This window comes from Lissotriton helveticus, chromosome 3_1 (assembly GCF_964261635.1).
Source record: "Lissotriton helveticus chromosome 3_1, aLisHel1.1, whole genome shotgun sequence".
NCBI lineage: Eukaryota > Metazoa > Chordata > Amphibia > Caudata > Salamandridae > Lissotriton > Lissotriton helveticus.
In genome coordinates this window covers 849,469,397-849,492,942 of record NC_136061.1, presented here as the reverse complement: position 1 = coordinate 849,492,942, position 23,546 = coordinate 849,469,397, and the positions used below count along the sequence as shown (strand labels likewise).

General features: G+C 47.7%; 1 protein-coding gene across 4 annotated transcripts in view; it reads right to left on the bottom strand.

Moving 5' to 3' along the window:
• The window catches only part of AGO4 (argonaute RISC component 4), a 601,932-nt gene that overhangs the window by 192,027 nt on the left and 386,359 nt on the right, over positions 1 to 23,546 (bottom strand). For all 4 annotated transcript variants that reach the window (XM_078681164.1, XM_078681162.1, XM_078681161.1 and 1 more), the window contains exon 13: positions 3,068 to 3,227. In XM_078681164.1, the coding sequence (XP_078537290.1) occupies positions 3,068 to 3,227 (160 nt within the window). The remainder of the gene's footprint in view (positions 1 to 3,067; positions 3,228 to 23,546) is intronic.

Sequence of the window (23,546 nt, the reverse complement as noted above, 5' to 3'; positions counted from 1 at the left end):
CAGTGGTCACAGCCTTGGTTCTGGTGTAATGAGCACTAACGCCCTGGGAGGGGGATGGGGTGGGGGGTGCTTTGTGGCTAGTGCAAGCAGATTTTCATGCAGAGCATGATTCACAGGGATATGGGTCGCATCTGCACAGCTATCCCCTTCTTCACTCGGACATACCCATAAGGATTTGATCATCCACACGGAACTCTTGCGACCGTCAAGGTAGTACGACCCTTTTTTGGGTACAGTTGGCAAAATCACTCCTACTCTTGAGGGATGTCGCAGAGCGTATAAAGTAAATAGGGTGATGGACTGGCCTACATAAAAGGGAGTTTGTTTGTGCACCAGCTTGTCTGGGTAGATGTTAAAGTATGGAGTCTTGGATGACATAGCCTGTATTGTCACCAGGAAGGCTGTCTTGATGGTAAGGAGCCTCTACGCAAGAAGGCAGAGAGTTAAGAGGTTCGGATGGGACACCCTTCCCTGCTGCTGCAACAGAAGATCTTCCTAAAGGGGCAGCCTGATCAGAGGACAGATGGCCTTGCTCAACAGCTCGGGATACCAGACTCTGCCTGCCCAATCCGGAGATCACAAGAATGACTTGGGCCTGGACGTTACAGATATTTCAGAAATCTGGGCAGGAGTGGTATAGGTGGACTTCATACAGGAGGCCTGGCCATCATTCAAGACTAAAAACATCTCTGGTGCATTTCGGGCATTCGCCCTTCTACAGGGGGTTATTCCTTCCTTCGAAAGTATTGAAGGTACTGAATTCACGCTTGACAGGAATAAACCCCTGAAAGCCCGAAATGCATTGCGGACCGTGTTAATTTTGGTAACATTCTATGCCAATGAATAATGTGAACCTATTATAACCAAAACAAGGAATTAATTGAACGGATTAATCATAAAAGTTTAAATAAAAACAAGTGGAACTTCTGTGGTGTTGAAAGTAGAACCGAATCCAAGGAGTGCCGGAAGAGTTCGTTTTTTCCCTGTCGGAGAATGCTTATCTAGTATTTCAATATTTTCACACCTCGTGATCAGGAGGCGATACTCCCAGGCACCCAGAAATTTAATGAACATTTGTACATACAGTTTACCATCCACACACCCCAAAGTAGTGCGACCGTCAACTTTCAAGCATCTTTACCGCAGGGCTTTAAGCCAGCCTTCATGGAGGGCATCCTTGCCATACCAGGAGTTAAGACCTCAAAAGACTAAGACAAGATGTTGAAAAGACTGAAAATTTAGAAAAAGCTTAGCCAAAAACCAACAAAGGGATAGCTCTCCCCAGATCTGCACCAACTGGCGTGGAAATAAACAAACAGACTCCAGCGTGCCTAGGTGGCGCCTATATAAGCACTGCGAATGTCATTTACAGCATCAACGCCACGCGGAGCCGAATGATACCGCCTACTGGTGCACAGGGGTACAGCTCACAAAAAATGGCCAGATCCAGTCTGATGCCTGGAAATAATTGTAAGGTAAAGAATCTGTGGCTAGGAGTCAGTCACACAACACCATATGACACACCACATTTCTTCAGAAACGTGCTTCTCGTCAGAGGTTTTGGAGGAGAGTATCGAGGCTGGGTGTGTCTCAAGCAACCAGAAGGCTCAAAGATTCTATTGCCTACACCGCATCAAGAGAACCACGCTACCCGAAGATACTGGGGATCTCGAGCAAGTGTTGTTGCTGCATCTTATGATGCCCCCAGCATCTCCCTCTTGAGCACCTGAACATTTTCTTGAACCAGAAAACCAAGCAGAAGTCCCAAGACACACCAAGGGAGAGAACAAGGCTGTCACTGTGCTCATTCAACTATGGGTATACGAATTTGAAGGGCATGCATCTCACATGACCCTCCTGTAGACACTGTCAATACTACCTGTATGTCAAATGTCAACCGATGGAGTTAAGTATGCGTGTCACGGAAGATAGATTAACTGGTTGTGGAGAGAAGTCACCATTTGTCTTGAAGTTCATACTAGGAATGTCCAAACCAGATGGAAGGAAAAAAAATGAGTCCTAGTGCATTGTGGCCTACGGAAGGAGTCACAACGGGTCTTGCAGCAGTCTTCTACAAAGAAAAACAAGTTACTTAATCTAGGGCCAACCCTAGATGACAGGAGCAGAAGGAGGAGGAGGACATGTTTCTACAGTCACACATGCAACACAAAATTATTTACACTGCTTATACGTTATTCACTGGTACAAAAAGCTACACATTTGGATTTATCAAACCTGTGCTCAACCAACCCAAAATAGCAATGGATGCTACCAGTAGCTAGCTGTGAAGGCACACTCGCACAGGGGGGAAGAATGGGTACAGAGTATTCAGACTACATTAAAATGACATTACTGTGAGGCATCCAAGAGAAAGCAACAAAGAGTATATTTATGACCATTTTTAAGCAACATTTAAGGGGTGGTGGGAAAAAATATATATACAACTACCACACTGTAGGAATATATAAAACGGAGGTTTATCACTTGCATTTATGCTGCAGTGAGTACATGGGGAAATGCGAAATATGGCACATTACAGGACGATTGTGTAAGGAAAGTAGATGCTGTTAATATAGTGCTTCAAAAACACTGCTGATTTTGGACCCACTGTTAAAAGGAATTTCTTCTGAAAACCAATTGTATCCTTGAAAATATTAAGCAGAAGGATCATGAACAGAAAAAACACCAGTCACATCTGCATTTGCACAGCACATTTCCGGCACAGGTAAGATCCTGTAGCGCTTAGAGTATTGGCACTCTTTGCATTTAGGACATTCCCAGTAATCATTCTCAGAGTGCTCTGTTGATACTGTATTTGGTAGCGTTTCGTATTGCTTAAAAGGCAGACCCATTAAACAGTGGCCTGCAAAACAGAGCAGACTAATGTATTGTTTGGTATGTACAGAACAGGTATTTTTGTGTTAAAACATGCCTCGGAACACATTTCTATAGAGTATTCTCACCTGCACAGTGTAGGATGCAAAATAAAAATGAACAGTACAATCTAATTAATGGCACCCGGATTAGACGGCACAATGAAACAATCAGTCTTTGAGCATCACCTTACCGTTGATGTGGCACCAAGACGTTGTTAATTCCGCCAAGCTTTGCGTTGATCTTCAAGCAGAGGTTTGACAGGGTCTGCGGAGAGGTCTTGACAACATTTTTCACTTGAACACACTGTGTGGCCATCCCAAGTAGAGTGTCCCCCACACGTTTCACCTCAGCTGAATGGGAGAACAAAGTTAAACTATAAGTCCGTGTCTTTAAGTACTATTTCTTAAGCAAACAGCACATGAATTGTAGAAATGCTAATTGGGCTAGACAATTGTCCACTATGAGAAAGTGCCCTCTTTTTTGAAAGGTATGCCCCCACTTTTTGCTGAATTGCTGATGTTCTTTGATTGAGTGTGCCCTGGACTCCAGCTAATCCGGTACCCAGGGCCTATGCTCCTTGCCTAAAACTGCATTGAAGCCTAAATCCAAATGGCATCTCTGGCCAAGTCAGCTCCTGGTAAATGGTACCACAGGTACCCAGGGCACTGTGACCAGAGAAGGCCTCTAAGGGCTGCAGCACTAATTGCGCCACTCTTCGAGGCCCTGTACCCCTGCCACTCACACACTGCCTTTGTAGGCTGTGTGTCTTGGTGTAGAACAAAGTGAAGAGGCAATCTGGCACGCATCCGTGTGCCATGCCTACAAACCACTGCCCTGGCATACATCCGTCACCCCTCTAGCTGGGCGCCCTATGCCAGTGTTGAAGGTACAGGTGCATGAGCCCTGTACCGCTACAGTGACTATGTCCATTCCTGGGCACTAAGCGCAGTGCTGCCATTAAGAGAATATCGTGCTGGGAATTAGTCAATATGAACTCCACAACTTCATAATGGCTACACTGAAGACTGTACATTAAACCCACACTGATGTTAGTATGCAATTTAATGTAAAATGCACAGAGGTCATCTTAGAGATGCCCCCTGAAACTCAAGCAACTCCTAGTGACCTGACTGAGTGTCTGCTTAGGCCGTCACCACCAGACATGTTTCTGGACCCCTGGGTCGAGAGCTTGCTGCTCTCAGGGGCCTGAAACGATGCATATCCTGGGACGAGGTGCCAGTCCTCCTTCCCCAGGATGGGCAGGGTCCACGAAGGAGAAGCTTCAAAGGCATGCCGCCTTTGTGAGCCTCTCCGGACCATTTGCTACTTTCAGCAACTGGCCCCCACTGGTTCTACCCCCCCACTTTGGGCAGGAGAACCGGCGGGAAGAACAAGTGAGCAAGAGAGGTGTGTCCACCTCTGCCAACTCCACCCCTCAGGTTGGGAGAGGCGAGGTGAAGCACAACCTGGAGTCCCTACCATCTTGAGGATGGGGTGACCTAGCCAACCAGGGACAGGCTTCTGCCCCCTCCCACTGGAGGGTGGCACGATAGGGGGTGTACCCACCCCAGGGAAGGGACCTATTAGTCCCTGCCTTATCTACCTGTAACACCCATAAATCTAGTATTTAGGGGCACCCTGAACCTTGTTTCCTAAGATCCAGACAAGAAACAAGAAAGATAAGGACTGAAGAGCCGTGCAGGGCTAACAAGAGGACAACGCCCATTGACTTGGCCCCAGCCCTACCAGCCTGTCTATCCCTCAAACCTGCTCCTGCGAAATCCTGGTGTGTCCTGCAGTCAGCAACCTCAAGAAACCTGGAAGACCTGCCTGCCTTCACTTCTAAAGACTGCATCTCCAGTGAACACTGGATTTGTTCAAACTGCAGTTTCTGGTGCCAGCCAGAGACGGCGAATCCAGCCCACTCTGCACCCGCTGAAACCCTGCGATCCGGACCAGGCAACCCCTGACCTGCCTCAAGCCTCCAGCCGATGCCTGCAGCCTAAATCCAGAAGGGCCTCCTAACCACGACCAGGAGCTGGTAACATCCAACCCCAAAAGGCACCCCTGCACCAGACGCCCCACGGCCTTGTGTGCCCAGATAGTGCCTAACCAACCTTTAACTTCCCAACTTACCTCTACAAGTGGAGGTCGCACCCAGTAGTCCTTAGTCTTCCGGCTGCAGTGCTTTTGCAAACCAGAGGTTCTCCATAGAAAACAGGGCACCCGGCGTCGAAACAGCACTCTGCACCCAGACGCCCCAGTGCCGCTGAGGATCCTTTGTGCTACTTTGTTTCCCCATTTGCCCTGACCTTAACCCTAGGAGCTTTGCTCCTACAACCCAGTGGCCTGCTTGTCAGCAGCCACCAACCGGAGGCCACCCATCACCCATTGGATAACATTGGGCCACAACACTCTGCACCCGGCCGCCCTAGTGCCGCTGAGGGTGCAACAGTGCATCACTGACCTTGAGACCCCCGGGTCTAACCCCAGAACCTTAACACCCACAGTCGATTACTTATCTGTGAACCGTTAACCTGTTTTCCCTCCATAGGAAAACATTGACACCTTTTCTCAGATTTGAAATCTAAAATTATTCCTTAAAAATCGTACTAATAACAAAAACGTGTTTACTTACCTGTTTGCAGGAAATGTAAATGTAAATGTAGTATACTTGTAAAGCGCACAGCTGCCCCAGCAACGGGGCGTCCCGGCGCTGTATAACTCTGGGGAACCCGTCCTGGCTTTCCCTGTGGGATGGTCCCTTGCTGGGAGTCCCCAAGGTGGAGCCAGGCATCCCCGGAATTGGTGGGGCCGTTGTGGAGATTAGGCAAGCTAATGCCCAGAGTTGCCGAGTGGAACCCCTGATTAGAGTAAGCACCGAAGCGAGAATTATCGAGTCCGCTGACCAGGTCCACGACCCTGCCGCGTCGGGAATTGAACCCTGGTCCCAGGCTGACTTCTGCTCTCAGGCCTGCCGCCTCTAACCAGTGAGCCACACTACTCCTCTACTATGTCCCAGTGCTGAATCTAGGTATCCAGCACGGACTTAGAAAAGTATCGTAAAAAGTAACTTACCTGCAATTTACTGGAAAAGCCTATTAATTTCAAAGTACTGTATTTGTTAAGTTTTGCATCCTACTGCATCCTCTGTAAATCAAACAAAGTACAATTTCTATTGCATTTTCAAACTGTTCTATATCCAGTAACTTATTACTGAAAAGTATTTAATGCTTACCTGGGCCAGGCTTGCTTGGTTCTAAAAATAAAACAGTATATATTTGTATACAAATACAATTTGCCTAGAGTTCAATTATTGAGTGTGAATTCATTTGCTGACTGTGTAAGAAAGTGGCTCTATATATATATACTGGACCAAAGTATGGTACAGTGTGTATAGTCGCCAGTCTCCAGAGGTATGACAGAGGTTAGATATAACCTTACTCTTTAAAGTGGTAGCTTGGTCGAGCAGTAAGGCAGTATCAGAGGTCAGTGTAAAGCATTTGTTGTACACACTCAGTCATCAACAGGTTTCAAACACTCAAGAACTGAACCCTAGGCCAATTGTTTTATATCAAAAAATATAGTTGTTTTATTCTTAGAACCAACAGGTATCAAAATATACTTTTCTCAATATGAGTGACTTCAGCCAATTACTTTGCAAAAAGGGCAATAGACTTTTTAACCCCTTCGATGCTGATGACTGAGCGGTTCTGTCATCAGCATCGCATCGGTTGGGCTGTGCTGATGACAGAACCGCTCCGTCATCAGCACAGCCCAGCTGCCCCCCCCGCCCCCCGGAAGAGTTTCCGCTGCCACCCCCGGGCCCCCCCACACTTCCTGATGACATCAGCGTGCACAGCGCGCGCCGACGTCATCAGGAAGGGCTGGACGCGCTGGAAACCATTTGTTTCCAGCACGTCCAGAAATGTGAGAAAAAAGTGAATTTCTTTGCAAAATTTGAGGTTTGCAGTGAATTCTGGATAGGAGAATGATGAGGGACCCACGCAAGCCATACCTCGCTGGACTCCCCCAGGTGTCTACTTTCCAGAAATGTGTGGGTTAGGGAGGTTTCCCTAGATAGACGCCGAGCTCCGGGCCAAAACCTCATGGGAACCCCCTTGCAAAACCAGGTTGGTTTGTGATAGGTAATTTTGATGTCGCCTCATTAGGTTTTGGGCCCTTGCCTGTTGCGGGTCCTTCACTCACCCACGCAAGTGAGGTACCATTTTTATCGGAGACCTGGGGGAACGCTGGGTGGGAGGAAATTAGTTGATCCACGCAGATTCCAAAACTTTCCACCACAGAAATGTGAGGAAAATGTGTTTTTTTTGTCAATTTCTTAGGTTTGCAAGGGATTCTGGGTAACAGAACCTGGTGGGAGGCAGTCGAGTCACCCCATCCTGAATTCCCCTGGGTGTCTAGTTTTCAAAAATTTATAGGTTTGCTAGGTTTCACTAGGTGCCGGCCGAGCTAGGGTTACAAAACTACAGGTAGGCACTTTGCCAAAAAAAGGCTCATTTTTCACTGCGAAATTGAGGTGCGACCACGGTGCGTTTTGCGCCGTTTCCTGTCGCAGGCACTAGGCCGACCCACGCAAGTGAGGTACCATTTTTCTCCGAAGACTTTGGGGAACGCGGGGTGGGTGGAAATTTGTTGATCCATGCAGATACCAGAACTTTCCACCACAGAAATGTGAGGAAAATGTGTTTTTTGGTCAATTATTTAGGTTTGCAAGGGATTCTGGGTAACAGAACCTGGTGGGAGGCAGTCGAGTCACCCCATTCTGAATTCCCCTGGGTGTCTAGTTTTCAAAAATGTATAGGTTTGCTAGGTTTCCCTAGGTGCCGGCCGAGCTAGGGTACAAAAACTACAGCTAGGCACTATGCCAAAAAAGGGTTATTTTTCACTGCGAAAATTAGGTGTGACCACGTTGTGTTTTGCGCCGTTTCCTGTCGTAGGCACAAGGCCGACCCACACAAGTGAGGTACCATTTTTATCGGGAGACTTAGGGTAATTCAGATTTGTAAATCAACTGTTATTACCTATTGAGTTTTCATGCATTTCTCCCTTCCAAATGAAAGACATTGTGAGAAAAAGCAGTCAATTTGAAAAATGATCTATAATTCTCATGCTAGTATGAGTATTCCCAATTTTGAAAATGTGCAAATATGTACTGTTTCTAAACTCTATAATTTGTACCCATTTCAGAAATACATAGGTGTCTTTCATACCGATTTTTCCATGTATACATTTCAAAGAATAATTGCTCTAAACCCGGTACGTAACAAAATACCATTGCAAGTACTTCACCTCGCCTCTCCCACCTGAGGGGTGGGGTTGGCATAGGCTGGCACAACCCCTTTCCTCACTTAGGGTTTCCCGCCAGAGTGGGGGTCAGAACTGGTGGGGGCCAGTTCATGAGTACAGCAAGTGGCCTGGAGAAGCTCATGAAGGGGGTATGCCTTTGAAGCTTCCCCTGCCCATCCTGGGGGAGGAGACTTGGCACCTCGTCCCAGGATGTGCATGGTTTCAGGCCCCCAAGAGCGGCAGGCTCTCGACCCAGGGGTCCAGAAATAGGTCTGATGGTGGCAGCCTCGGCAGCCACACAGGACACTGGGAGATACCCTCTGTTGTGCATTTTACATTAAATCCCACACTGGCATTAGTGCGGGTTTAATGTGTTGAGAAGTTTGATATCAAACTCCAGTCTTCAGTGAAGCCATCACGGTGCTGTGGAGTTCGTAATGACCATCTCCCAGCACCATATACTCTTAATGGCAGCACTGCACTTACAGTCCCCAGAAATGGCCCTGGGTACTGTAGGGGCACAGGGCTCATGCACCGGTGCCCACAACACTGGCATAGGGCACCCAGCTAGAAGGGTGTCTGATGGATGCCAGGGCAGTGAGCTTGTGGGCATGGCACACAGGGATGTGTGCTATGTCGACTCTGCAGGTTGAGTGTCCAAGCACAGAACTAAACAAAGGCAGTGTGTGGGTGTCAGGGTGCAGGGCCCCTAAGGGTGGCACAATATGTACTGCAGCCCTCAGGGGTCTTCTCTGGTCACCATGCCCTGGGTACCTAGGGTACCATTTACTAGGGGCTGACAGGTGGCCAGAGATGCCAATTGGGTTTTAGTTTCAACAAGTTTTAGGGAAGGAACACAGGCCCTGGGCACCTGGTTGGCAGCGGCCATGGGCACCTGGTTGGCAGCAGCCCAGGGCACACTCAAAGCACATCAGCAATTCAGCAAAAAGTGGGGGCATACCCAAGCAAGAAAGATGGCACTCTCACAGAGTGTACATCAAATGCTTAACACTGTCCTCTGATACTGCCTTACTGCTAGACCACTCTACCACTATTAGAGTGTAAGGTTCTAATTTTAACATCTGCCTACCTTTGGGGTCACCTGGTATCTATACACACTGTGGCTCTATATATACTACACCAAAATGAGGTAGTTTCCTACATCCACCTCAAAGGACAAGGCCACTACATGCTAGATGTCACAAATTAAATAAACCTGTGCTCAAACAATGATAACTTGCCATGAAGCAGTCCGGTTTAAATCAGAGTCAATGTGTAAAATATTTAAGCTGTGTATACACAGAGGAAGTGTAGGAAACTGGCTCTATATATACACTACACCAAAATGAGGTATAGTGTGTATAAAGTCCAAGTGAACCCAGAGGTAAGCAGAAGTTAAAGTTAGCTGTAACCTTACTCTCCATTTGTGGTTGAGTGGTCGAGCAGTAAGGCAGTATCAGAGGACAGTGTAAAGCATTTGATTTACACATTCAGTCAGCAAATAAATACACACTAAAGAACTGAACCGTAGGCCAATTGTTTTTGTATAAAATATTATACTGTGTATTTTTAGAACCAAGCAAGCCTAGCACAGGTAAGCAATAAATACTTTTCAGTAATAAGTTGCTGAATATAGAACAGTTTGAAAATGCAATAGACATTCTTTGCAGTAGGTCGCAACACTTAGCAAATACAGTACATTGAAATGAATATGTTCTTTCTGTAAATTACAGGTAAGTTACTTTTAACGTTACTTTTCTTACTCCTTGCTGGATACCTGGATTCAGCACAGGGACATTTCCTGCAAACAGGTAAGAAATTACGTTTTGGTTATTCGGGTGAATTTTAAAGAATCTTTAGATTTAAAAACTCCAAACTTTTCAAGCAAAACAGTCAATGTTATCCTATGGAGGAAAAGTAGGTTATTGGTTCAAAGGTAACTTATCGACTGTGGGAGTGAAGGTTCTGAGGTTAGACTCAGGGGTCCCCCAGGGTCATTGATGCACTTTTGTTTCACCCTAAGCGGAACTAGGGCGGCCGGGTGCAGAGTGTTGAGGCCCCATGTTATCCTATGGAGGATAGGGGGGCCTTCGGTTGGTGGCTGCTGACTAGCAGGCCACTTGGCTTTGGGAGCAAACCTCCTGGACTTTAGCTCAGGGCAAATGGGGAAACAAGCCAGCACAAAAGGTGCACCCTCAGCGGCATTGGGGCGGCTGGGTGCAGAGTGCTGTTTTGGCGTTGGGAGCCCGGTTTTCAATGGGGATTTTTGGTTTTGCTTTTCAGCTGCAGGCTCTGTCCAGGAAGACTTACGGGAGGAACCAACAGCTGGGCAGGTAAGTTAGAGGGCTCGGAGACGTAGGTGCACCTCTGGTCCTTTTCTCTAAGCGCAGGGCGGCTGGAGGCAGGGGTGTCTTGAGGTCGGATTTCACCTTACCAGGCCACTCGCGGTTGGGGTCTCCGTGCAGAGGCTGCAGGCGACTTCGGGGAGTCCTGGAGGGGTCAACACACAGTAGACTCGGACTCTGGAGCACCTCGCTGGAACTGGTGGGCCACTCTAACTCGGGCCGTAGGAGACTAGGCGACAGGTGCAGTGGTGTTTCCAGGCCTCTAGTTTCTTTGTCCTCAGCAGGCTCCGAGTCTTGATTTGAAGTTTCTTTTGAACAGAACTGCTGTTCACAGGAGATCCGGTCTTTGTTGAAGGCATCCAGTCCTCCCAGGGGTTCTGGAGGTCGCTGACCGCAGGTTAAGGCGACTTGGCACAGGATCTCTGGGGCCAAGTCAGTTCTCTGCAGTCCACTCTGCTGGGCGTCTTCGGTCATCCTTCTTAGGTTGCGGGAATCTAAGTTCTTGGTTCAGGGCTGCCCCCTAAATACTGGATTTAGGGGCGTTTTAGGGGTCTTGAGGTCAGTAGCCAATGGACTACTGACCTTAGGGTGACTACACCCCTTGGTGTGCTCACCCCACGTGTGTGGGGGGGGGGGGGAGCACAATCCCTGGTCCAGATCGGAGAGTGCCTGCCATCTGCAAGATGGCGAGCACTGGAGAGTGGGCTTCATGTCGCCTCCCCCACCTGAGGGGAGGAGTTGGCAGAGGTGGGCACACCACTTGGGCTGGCTAGTTTTTCCTGCCCGTCTTCCCGCCGAAAGGGAGGAGAGACAGGAAGGAGGCCTGCTCCTGATAGCAGGAGAGGCTGGGGGGGGGTTCGCATTATTTTGAAGCTCCCCTGCCACAGATGGCTCCTCCTGGCCTTGGGGAGGTGTGTACACCTCCGCCCAGGAAAGGCTTTGTTTCTGGGCTCAGTGTAGGCTCCCACCTTAGGGGTCTAGAAACCGTTTACTTGGTGGCAGGCTGGTGTGTATCAATCAGGGAACCCACCAGAAGCTGGTCGTTTTTTAGGGGGCATCTCTAAGATGCCCTCTGTCATGCATTGTATATTAAATCCCACACTGGCATTAGTGTGGGTTTAATGTGCTGAGAAGTTTGATAAACTTCTCAGTTTTCAGTGTAGCCACTGTGGAGTTCCTTATGACAAGCTCCCAGCACCATATACTCTTAATGGCATCACTGCACTTACAGTGCCCAGGAATGGTCCTGGGTACTGTAGGGCCACATGGCTCATGCCCCTGTGCCCACACCACTGGCATAGGGCACCCAGCTAGAAGGGTGACTTATCTATGCCAGTGCTGTGGTTTGTATGCATGGCACATAGGGATGTGGGCCATGTCGACTGTTCTGCACCAAAACACAGCCTGCAAAGGCAGTGTGCGTGTGAAAAGGTAAAGGTACAGGGCATCTAAGGGTGGCACACTAAGTACTGCATCCCTTAGAGGTATTCCCTGGTCACAGTGCCCTGGGTACCTGTGGTACTATTCACCAGGGGCTGGCCTGTGGCTAGAGATGCCAATTGGGTTTGCTTCAGGGAAAGAGCACAGGCCCTGGGAACCCGATTGGCAGTGATCCAGGGGACATCAAGTCAAAGTGTATCTGTAGTCTGGCAAAAAGTGTGGGGGAGGGGGGTACTGCAACAGAAACACTTTCCTACAGGAAGTCTCTCCCAAAAAATAAGACTCCATAGCCAATTTTAAAATAAGGAGTTTACAATTCAATAGGGGGAAATTATTTTTTTAATGATTTAAATGAAAAAGGAGTAAACAAAAAAAAGCATAAGCTGCTAATAGTGGTCTATAGCCTTGGACCAGTACCTAGGCACAATTTAGGACTACCGCAATAGATACCTCATTAGATACTACATTTGACTTGGGGCCCCAGTGAAAAGCTGCAAGTCAAAAAGTTTGAAAAAAGTTTATGCCCCAACACAAAGGGACTGTAACTTTAAGAAGAAAAATCCTCCTACAACGGAATACTGCTGAAATAGAAGCCACCACCTTTAAACAAAAGGCGGCTATTTCAAGCAATTTGGTCCCACTGGAGCCCTGGGGCTTTTTTTATGCTGAGAATGTTTTAAGTCCCAATGCAGAATAGGAAGTAGCCCTGTTTTTTCAGCGGTATTTGGAACTTTGACTGGGACAAAGCTATCTTTGTGTCACCCTGGAGGAGAAGTTTCTTGTGAAGCCCAGACAACCACAGGAGTAGACTTCAAGTGCCTTCCCTTAAGATCTTGTGGGCCATAGGAGACCCTCAGGGTCTCAGGCAGAGGCCAACAGCATAGTCCAGTCCAGGTTCAGGTTCAGTTGACACTGGTCACCATAGTGTCCATGCAGCCACACATGTCCGCCAACTGATCCTTGGACCCTTTGTGCTAGGTACAAGAGGGAACAGTTTGAGTCCTCTTCTGATCTTCCACAGTACAGTAAGTGTTTTGATGAGGTGACTTGGCGGCCACATTTATGCATGTACCCAGCTCAGGAGTATGGGTTACAGAGTTAATGTAAAGTAGCCTCCAGCAGCTTCAGGAAGGTTAAAGGTAACTTTTCAGAAGTTCGACTTCCAAAATTTGCAATCAAAATCCAAATAACCATTAAGGTGTGGACCCAACTCCACCTCCTGTTAGCAATCCAGAAACAGAATCCGACGACCACGTGGACGCGACTGCCCAAGTCAACCCAGTCTGTCTCCTTCAACTCACTAAGGATGCTGAAGAACATCTTCAACTGGTTACCAAACGCCTTCAGGAAAAAAAGCACCAAAGACATAATCAGCAGACTAGACAATAGACACCATACATGCAGGGATTACCAACCAGTTCAAGCTACAGAGCATACAAAATGCAACAGCAGCTAGAATAGTCCTCAACCGTCCACATCACACCTTCAGGCATTGCACTGGCTCCAGATACACAAGCACGTACAACAAACCTCTCACCCACACCTACAAAGCTCTCCACAACACTAGCACTGCATATCTGCACAACCGCATTCACTACCACCAAAATGCCGGACCTCTGCTGGTCTCTCACTAGCACACATCCCACGCATACACAAGGTGTAGGGGAGACTTGTTTCTTGTACTGTGCCTCTAAAGCCTGAAACGATCTCCAACACAGACAGCTTCTCTCTTCCTGACTTTCCCCAAAAATTGAAGATCTGGCTTGTCGACTAAGGCACCGAGGCTGGCCTCACACCTGCTACAAACTGCTTAGATACCCTCATTAGGGATTAGTGCACAACAACAACACTGATAGCAGATTGGATTTTTATTAAACATGAAAATAAGTCTTCGGATGGAGTACGTGACTGGTATAAGTCAAAATGTATAGATAAGTGTTTAATCTAGACTTTTCCTGTGAGCTAGCTACAGCATGACCAAAGAATGTAGTTTTGGGACGAGTCACTGGTAGAACAGGCCAGTTCTAATGTCACATGTTCCACTCTTAAATATTATGCACCGTACCACCTTGTGGGCAGCATGGCGCGCGAAGTGGTAACATATTTAATTTTACAAATATATTGTCCAGCTCACAAGGTGCCTGAAGCCATGTTTTCAGTACCACTGTGATGAATGGTGGCATATATTTTATGGGTCCGGGCACATACACTGTGCACTGACAAGCAGCACCCCAGTGTTAGTTGTAAAGATTACCACCAGTGGAGTCCAAAAAAGATGAGAAACGGGCAGCTGCATAAAAAAGGGTCCACTTTACAACAGTAACGGTCCTTGTTTTTAATTACACTGACACGCATTAAAAAGAGAAGGAGCGCAGTGGTTGGGCACATAAAGGTGAAGGCCAATGGGGCGTTGTTTGAAATGAAGACAAGGTCACAATGGAATGTCAATTGTTTATTTTAAAAAAAATATTCAAATTTTATTAACCTATAACTTGCAAAGGATTGAAATTACTGCCAGCTAGTCACACGTATTAAAAAGAGGATGCATTATAAAAACGGCATATGGTGGTCCGTGACATGAGCATGGTGCATACCCAAAGTTCCTCAGTTGACTGGGTTGGTTAGACTGTTGCAGCCCAAAAGCTGTTTCCATACACCACAATCCAGGCAAACTAAATTACACGCTAGCCACATAACACACTGCACTTTTTTTTTTTACCAAAGAAGCCTTCCTACAAGATAGTTTCAGCCCTTCATTTTCAGAGCACAGGAGAAATCGGTAGCTATCTCACATCCACTGCTGCATCAGTAAGCTCCAGCTAACCTTTACTGAGCGGTCATTCTTAATCCAAGAAACGTGCCCCCCCCCAATTTTTTTTATATATATATATATATATATATATATATATATATATATATATATATATATATATATATATACATATACACACACATACATACATATATATACATACACACATACACACAATATATTTTTTATCTTTAGATATACAAAGCAGCAAAAATCTATTGAGGGGAAGCTAGACATATAATTTTTAAAGTTAAGTAAATTCTTTAAAATGCAATAAACTGGAATCCGCTTAGTGGTTTTAGTCAACAAGCCAGAACTACCACCAATCTTCTCTTGGACGGACCACAACGGGTTGGGAGCCAGTCATGAGGACCACTTCGGTTTAAGCAGACAGTTTCCTGTCAGGACCAGCAGGCTCCGTGATCTCCATGCACTTTTCTCCTTTATGGTCTAGCCAAGAATTTGGTTCGATGCTGGGGAATACAGGCTGCTGCAGATGATGAAGAGATGTGGTGAGTGTTTCTGGAGCCACTCTGGTAATCACGAGTGTCATCTCCCACGATGCAGTAGGTAAATCTAGTGCAGGTCCAGTCACCACTGGCCAACTCTTCTCCCTGTTACAGCAGTCTCAGCAGTTACTTCCAGTTGAGCAAATCTGCTCTTTCTGGGGACTGGGGTCCACTTCAACTAGGACTACAGGTCCACTAACTTGGGGCACATCAGGAATGTCAGGATTCAGTCTCTCAGCAGGGCCTTCAGCAGCCGTCATGCGTTCCTGGGCAGCCAGGCTCTCAAGGGTTGCAGGTTTCCTTACCTTTTTGCCTAACGCTTAACAGGAGGCTAGATAACTAGCCCCTAAGTCACTTTATTTCTGGCACAAGTGGAGCTCTTTTCCACGTGTGGCACAGCAAGTACAGTCCTCGGTGGGTCCCTCTGGGGCAGCAGGTGCACACCTAGAGGCAGTTTCCCCTCGCCAGGGTAGTGGTGGCACAACAAGTGCTGCAGTCCACTTGTTAACATTGGCGGTATGTTGGGGAGGGGGGGGGGGGGGGGGGGGGGGGGAATGTTGAATAATTTGTCGCACCCACCTGTCTGATGTGATGCTGGTCTAGGCAGGAAGGAACTGTTATAGTCTTCCCCCACAGGAGTGGAATGGTGGTGGTGGTGGTGGTGGTGGGTGGGGGCGGGTGGTGCGGGGGGGGGGCAAAGTGGAGGAAAGTCATTGGGTAGGGGTGGATGCGGAGCGGGAGTTGTTGGTTTTGCCTCTGCCGTTGTCGTTGTTAGCCCTGTAACCCCCTCTTTGGTAGCCCTTAGTGAATGTGGATTGGCTAGGGGTCTTATAGGAAGAGGAGGGGCTATCGGAGGAGTAGCCTCTTGTGTTACCTCTATATGATGAGCAACGAAAACGTCTGGGAGCTTTCAATTGCAAAGCTCCCATTGATTTAGCTGTGTCGGTGATCTTTTTTCATTTTCTCTAAAGATACATCGACATTCGGGCCAAAGAGGTGTTTCTCATCAAATGGCTGATTGAGGATGGAATTTTGTACTTCAGGTTTGAAACCTGAAATACGTAGCCAGGTATGCCTACGCAAAAGGACACTGGTGTAAATTGCTATTGAGGCAGTATCAGCAGCATCTAGGGCACGACGAATGGAAGTATTGGTGATATTTTTACCTTCCTGTATGAGTTCATTGGCCCTATTTTTATATTTATCTGGTAGATGCTGCATTATGGATTCCAGTTCATCATAATGTGCCTCGTCATATCTTGCCAAGAGCGCTTGAGTATTGGCAATGCACCATATGTTAGCTGCCTGTGACGCTGTTCGTTTGCCGGAGGCGTCAAGGAGGTTAAGATTGCTCATCTGGTGGTGAGGCTTCACCTGATGTTTGTGAATTGGCACATTTACGTGCATTAGAAACTACCAAGGAATCTAGCAGTGCTGGGCCTCTAATGTAAACTGGATCTGTAGGGGCAGCTTTGTATTTTTTCTCAATGCCGGGGTTTAGGACTCGAGCCCTGACAGGATTTTTGAATACCTCTGTTGCATGCTTAATGACCCCCTTAAGCATTGGCAAAATGGAAGTGGACCTTGGGTGGTGTCAAAAGTGCCCAATAAGTAATCTTCCTCCAGAGTGTCTGAGTGCAAGTCAACCCCATGGTATTGTGCAGCCATATGGACTAGTAGGTTAAAACCTATAGTGTCCTCTGGGGAGAGGGGGGGGAAACCTGGAGGGATATACATCATCTTGAGGGACGTAGGGCACATCAAATGATATAATCATCCCATGGATTAGGTGACTGAGGGAGACTATTGGTCCCTACTGGGTCATGTGCACCCCCACCTATGTCAGTCTGTATCTACATAATCAACTGGATTAGGGGATGTGGAGGAGAATGATGTGATGGTGGAGGAGAATGATGTGGTGGTGGAGGAGGAGGAAGAAGAGTATGGGGAGGTGGTGGAGAAGGGACCCTTAATGGAGAGGTTGCAATGTCTCTTTGGAGGAGGAGGCAGTGCAGGTGCCTCTAATGGTCTCTTCTTGGAGCGAAGAGTCAGTTGGCCAGTCTTAGGATCCTTTACAAGAGTCTCGAGTAGGATCTGGAATTAAAAGCTCTTCTGTGGAGGGTAGATCCTTCGGTGTCGAAGTTCTCGGTTCCGGAGGTTTTTATGGCACGACTCGGTAGCTGGTCTAGGGTCTTTCGGCTTAGAACTGAACTTTTGAAATGTCCTTAACCGGAACGTGTTTTTTCGATTCAGGGGGGTTTTTCGGCTCCGAAGCATGGGAGTTGGGACCTTTAGGTAGTTGTTTACTCGGCTCAGAGTGCGGTTTTGACGTTGATGAGCCGGTGCCAGTCTTCAGTGCCGAGTGCTTGGGTGTTGAAGCAGCTGTCGGCGTGGATGAGGAAGATTGCTTCTTTTTCGGTGTCTGTATGGAATCGACACCAGGAATAGGCAGACTCGAGCAGCCTGAAGGCTTAGTAGGCTTCTTTGCCAGGCCCGAAGGCAGGGCATGGGAAGCAATCTCTTGATGTGCACCTGGGCCCGAAGGTGAGGGTGTGACCGAAGCCTTTTTGGAGGGTGTTGAGGAAGGGTCGGGGGCGACGGGTGTACTTACGACCCATTGAGCTGGAGTGATGTCCTTGATGTCTGAGTCTTCGGCATCGGAGGAGCCGACACTTTCTTCGGCCCGCTGCTGTTCTGGCACGTCCACGCCCTCTTCAAAGATGTCGTCCGAGATCGAAGCTGATGAGCGAGCCATGGATCTTCGAGCTAGTCAGTCCCGAATGGTCTTTTTGGAGCGAAAGGAGGCACAAGCGGAGCAGTCTTTGGCCTATGCTCCGGGGAGAGGCAAAGGTTGCACACCTCATGTAGATCGGTGTGGGGAAACTTCGACCCACTTTGAGGACACTTCTTGTATGGCGTCCTTTCCATGAGCCAGAGAGTAAGGCCTAGGTAGGCCCGAAGGCCTTCGTCTATGACCGGAATCGAAGACTTCGAAGTCGTGAAGAGTCACATCGATGGGGACCGATCTAAACAATACAGTCGAACTAGGTGAGGATTGCGTGCCGAAGGAAAATCTGTTCCAAACCGGAGCGCAGGAAACACATCAGAGCCGTGAGCTTCTTCAGACCATTTGCTGTACCCAGCAACTGGCCCCCACCAGTCCTAACCTCCACTCTGGCGGGAAGACTGGCGGGAAAAACTACATCAGGAAGGGGGGGGGGGTGCCAACCCCATCCCTCAGGTGGGGGGGACTAGGTGAAGCACGACCCTGGGCTCCGGCCATCTTGAAGATGGGGAGCCCTGTCCAATCACAGCTAGGCTCCTGCCCCCTCCCACAGGAGAGGAGCAGGCTAGGGGGTGTAACCACGCCAGGACGGGGACCTATTGGTCCCTGCCCTTGCCCTACCTGCAACGCCCCTAAAATCCGTATTTAGGGGCTCCCTGAACCTTCCTTCCTAAGATCCAGAGAAGAAAAGAATAAAGAAGACCAAGAGGAAGAAGACACGCTGCGCAGCTGCTAACAGGACGACAACTGACTTGGCCCGAGCCCTAACGGCCTGTCGGTCCTGGAACCTGCTCTGGCCTAAATCCCGGCGACTACTGCAGACAGCAACCTTGGGACACCCAGAGGACCTGCCTGCCTTGACCCTATTAAAGACTGGGACTCCCATCAGCACAGGCTCTGCTGCAACAACCCCCCTGGTGCCAGCCAGGAAGCTCTGGACCAGCCCACTATGTACCCGCTGAGCCCGGCCTGTGCCCGAGTGATCCAAGACCACGAGGACATCCCCATCCCCCCCCCCCCGGCGACCGGGACCCGAAGTCCAAGGCCCAAAGACCCTCCTCGACAAACCAGACGACGCCTGCAGACTCAGCACCAGGGGCCACTCCAACCGCGACCAGCTGAGGGTAAGCTTTTCCCCCGACACCCAAAGACACCCCTACAGCCCCCTGTGCCTCCCTTTGGGGTACCTACCTGTGCTTTAAGATCCCAACTTGTTTTTCGGGAACTGCAGCTTCGGTCATCGAAGATTGACGCTGGTGCTCCCTTCGAGGTTCTAGACTCTGATTTTCGAGAGTCCGCCTCCGGTTTTCGAGGCCCTGTCGAAGGTTTCAGGGTTGTAGACTCTCCTACCTTGTCTGACGATTTTTTATCGGTCTCTGCGACCGTGGAGACATCTGGACCTTCGGCGATGTTGTCCTCGTCGGAGAGGCCCAGGTCGTAGAGCGACGGGGCCTTGCCCTGCATCGTGTGGTGAGCTATCCTCCGTTTTTCCCGAATCCTCAGCGTCTTTGGCGTAAAGACTGAGCAGGCGTTGCAGTCCTTGCTCCCGTGGTCGATAGGCAGACAGAAGTTGCAGACTGGGTGCTGGTCTCTCTGCGCGTACTTGTGGTGGCAATTACAGCAGAATTTAAATGGTGTGTTGTCCGTTACTGCGCTCAGGGGGCCCCTTGTGTGCGCATTCTCCGTCGGACGTCGAAGATCTCGAGGTTCCTCTCCTTCTTAGTCTTCCCGGCTCGGATGATCTTCTCCTGGTCTTCGAGTTTTTTCCTGAAGAAATTCGCTTATTTTTCTCCTCCAAAACTTCTGGAGCTTCACGCGACGATCCAGACCCAACGGCAGAAAGAATCTGAAGATGGCGCTCAAGGGTGGGAGCTTCCGCCGGAAGCATGCCGACGTCACCGAAGGTACACCAAATGGTAGGACGTCGACGCGATTCCGGACCCAACCACCAGATTGCAGAATATGCACAGCATAGTGAATACAGAAAGATTCACGTTGCAAAAACAACGGTACCTACCTGAACCTGGGGGACCCCTGAGTATGCCCTGAACCACAACTTCACCAGTCGAGTACTCACCTGGAAACCAGTAACTCACTTACCTGCCATTGGATAACATTGACTGGTTTGACTCGAAAAATCTTCTAAGTGTGAAGTTGTGGAAACTTAAAATATTCATATAAAATAAACCAAATTCCTCACCTGTGATCAGGAGAGAAGCTAGTACTGTACCTTGTAACCCAGTACTGAACCGCAAAAGTAATCCTTACCGGGTTTACTAGTAACCTGAATTTTCTTCATAGAAGAAATTTCATAGAAAAGCAGACAATGGATTCCCAAGTGTCTACTTTTGAAAACTTGAAATATTCTTTAGAAATCATACGAAATACTGAAACAAAATTACTTACCTGTTTTAAGTTGAGACCCCAGTGCTGGACCCAGGAGCCCAGTACTGGATTACAAAAGTAACGAGATTGTACTTTACCTGCAACCTGAATTTTCTCCCATTGGATAACATTGCCTGATTTCTGTTGAAAAGTTTCTAAGTGTGAACTTTTAAAATAGCTTTATATTCCTGAAAAATCACGGCAATACCTAAAACGTTTTTAATAAACTGTTTTCAGCTTAGACACCAGGACAGAATCTAGGAGCCAGTTCTGGAACTACCAAAGTAATCTACAAAGTAATCATCTGTGTTTATATAAGAAAATCCATTGAGCTCAATACTAAATTGTGTGTAGAATTGTGTTGCCTACTTCAACCCCTGTACCCATTGTGTTTACAAAGTTTATTGCCTTTCTGCAAAGTACTCAATTGAGATCTCTCACATGGAGAACAGTATATTTTGATACCTGTTGGTTCTAGAAATAAAACTACTATATCTTTGATATAAAAGCAATTGGCCTGGAGTTCAGTCTTGAGTGTGCGAAACCTTTTGCTGACTGAGTGTGTACAACAAATGTACACTGTCCTCTGGTACTGCCTTTCTGCTCGACCAAGCTACCACTTTAGAGAGTAAGGTCACACCTGGCTTTAACCTCTGTTACGCCTCTGGGGTTTGTGGACTCTATACACACTGTACCTTATACTGGTCCAGTATATATAGAGCCACTTTCTCACAGACCTTTACACAGCAATGCAATTGAGGCTGGGTCACACCTGGCTTTAACCTCTGTTACACCTCTGGGGTTTGTGGACTCTATACACACTGTACCTTATTCTGGTCCAGTATATATAGAGCCACTTTCTCGGACCTTTACACAGCAATGCAATCGAGGCTGGTTCTGCAGTTACAGTTTTGTATCACTTAAAAATGCAGTTTGAATTACAAAGTAATTAATTTCAAATTACTTTAGTTACTTTTGGATTACTTTGCATACTGGGGGTGGTATGCCTAGATACTACACCTTAGGATCTCACAATACAAGGTACGTTAGTATTTGCAGTTTGTTTCTTTTTTCTCCATACAAAACATCAGATAAACACACATTTTAGGCCCAAAATCTATTAACATGGGTTCCTAAGGCAGTAAAAGTGCTAGCTTTTTCCCAGGTAAATACATAACTTATAGGTGGGAGTTTTGCGGTTAGAACGAAGGTTCCTCAAGGACGAGTCGGGCACTTAGGTTGTACCACCAGAGGCACAAGCCCGGCCGGGTGCTGTGGTCCACTGTTAATTTAGCTAAGGGGGCTTTCGGTTAGGGACAGCTCACGAGTTGGCCAGTCAGGTGTGAGAACAAGGCTCCTGGGTTTAAGGTCAGTCCTGCAGGGGCCAACAATCAGCACAGCAACTGCACCAACAGCGGAACTAGGGAGGCCAGGGTGCTATAAAGACGTTGGGCCCTCTGCTTTTCAATGGAGACCATTGGATGGGGACAAATGGCTGGCAGCCATTCAGGAACCACACGGGGCAACTCCAAGATGCCCACTGAGTGCTTTTCCATTAAATCCCACACTGGCATCTGTGGGTTTAATGTGCTGAGAGGTTTGCTACCACACTTCGCAGTTTTTAATAAAGCCATTATGGAGCTGTGGAGTTTGTAATGACCAACTCATTGACAATATACTCTTTATGGCTTTACCACACAATGACCAAGAATGTTTAGACGCTGTAGGGGTACAGGGCTCATGCCACTGTACCCTAACCTTCGGGCTAGTGCACCCTACTAGAGGGGTGACTTACCTAGGTCTCAAGCAGTGGGTTGCAGGCCTAGCACACAGGAATGTGTGCCATGTCAACTTCACTTTTCTCTGCACCAAAAAAACCACCCACACACTGCAATGGAAGTGTGTGGGTGTTGAGGTACAGGGCCTCTAAAGGTGGTTCGCTCGATAACATTTTTTTCGGCCACCAAGGGCCATAAAAGTTCACAGATCTATAGAATTTAAGACAATAAATACAAATCTCAGTTAAAAAGTACATTATATACACGGATAAAACAAACAACAATGCTGTACATGATAAAACACCATTAAACAGATTCCATTATCGAACTCCATATAGTTATAAAACAGTAATCTCGTACTAAGTACTGAGAGCAAGAATTAGTTTCCTACGTATATGCCACATTGCATTTAGGAAGCGTGATACTGTGAATACTATTGGGGGATGGGTGTCATTTTAGAAGCCTGAATGTCTGCGCACACGGTCGGAAACCCAGATTCCTACAGATTGCAATAAGCCAGATGTTGCGTGGGCCTGGTATGCCGGACAAAAGAAAAAACATGGATTTCATTCTCCAGCGCAAAACCACAGCCCAGACACTCATCACTCGATGCTCTATCCCATTTACTGGTAAACACTGAGTGGGAGAGAGCCAAGTCTAAACTGAATATACAGTTTACGAGCCACTGCAGGGAATATTAGGTCTAAGAATTCCTCCCTTTTGTAATCTTCTTTTACCTGAAGCAACTCCAATGTAAGTCTACCCCCGTAGAACTCTTACAAGGAGGCTCGGTTGTATTCCTTGTGGCGGCGTTTCAAATCTGCTTTGGATATCTCCGGGCAGGCTATTTCTGGGGTTTCCCAGAGATCCAGTGAGCCTAGCCTACTGGTCATTAACTTAATATGGGAAAGCCACCCAACGTTCTTACTTTTTATTGAGCCCCAGATTTAAAAAAATTCGTTCTTATAGCAAGAGAGTTCAGGCACGGACCACAGTCTTTTCCAATATAGAAGAGGGCGCAATGGCATAACTTCACCGATGGGGTGTAAGCCTAGATCTAAACGCAATGGGACCAGGGGAGTACTTGCAGGAAGGCCCAGTATGTTCCTGACAAACCCGTGCTCCACCCTGGCTAAATTTTGCGAGTTCACATGCCCCCAAAGCTCGGCCCCGTATAGGGCTGCCGCTCTGGCCTGTGCAGTATAAATCTGGATTAGTGGGGCTGCTGGTTTGAATTCAGAAACTATGCACCCGCTGAATCCCCCCCCACCACTTTTGTTAACCTAAGTGCAGCTTTGGCTAACT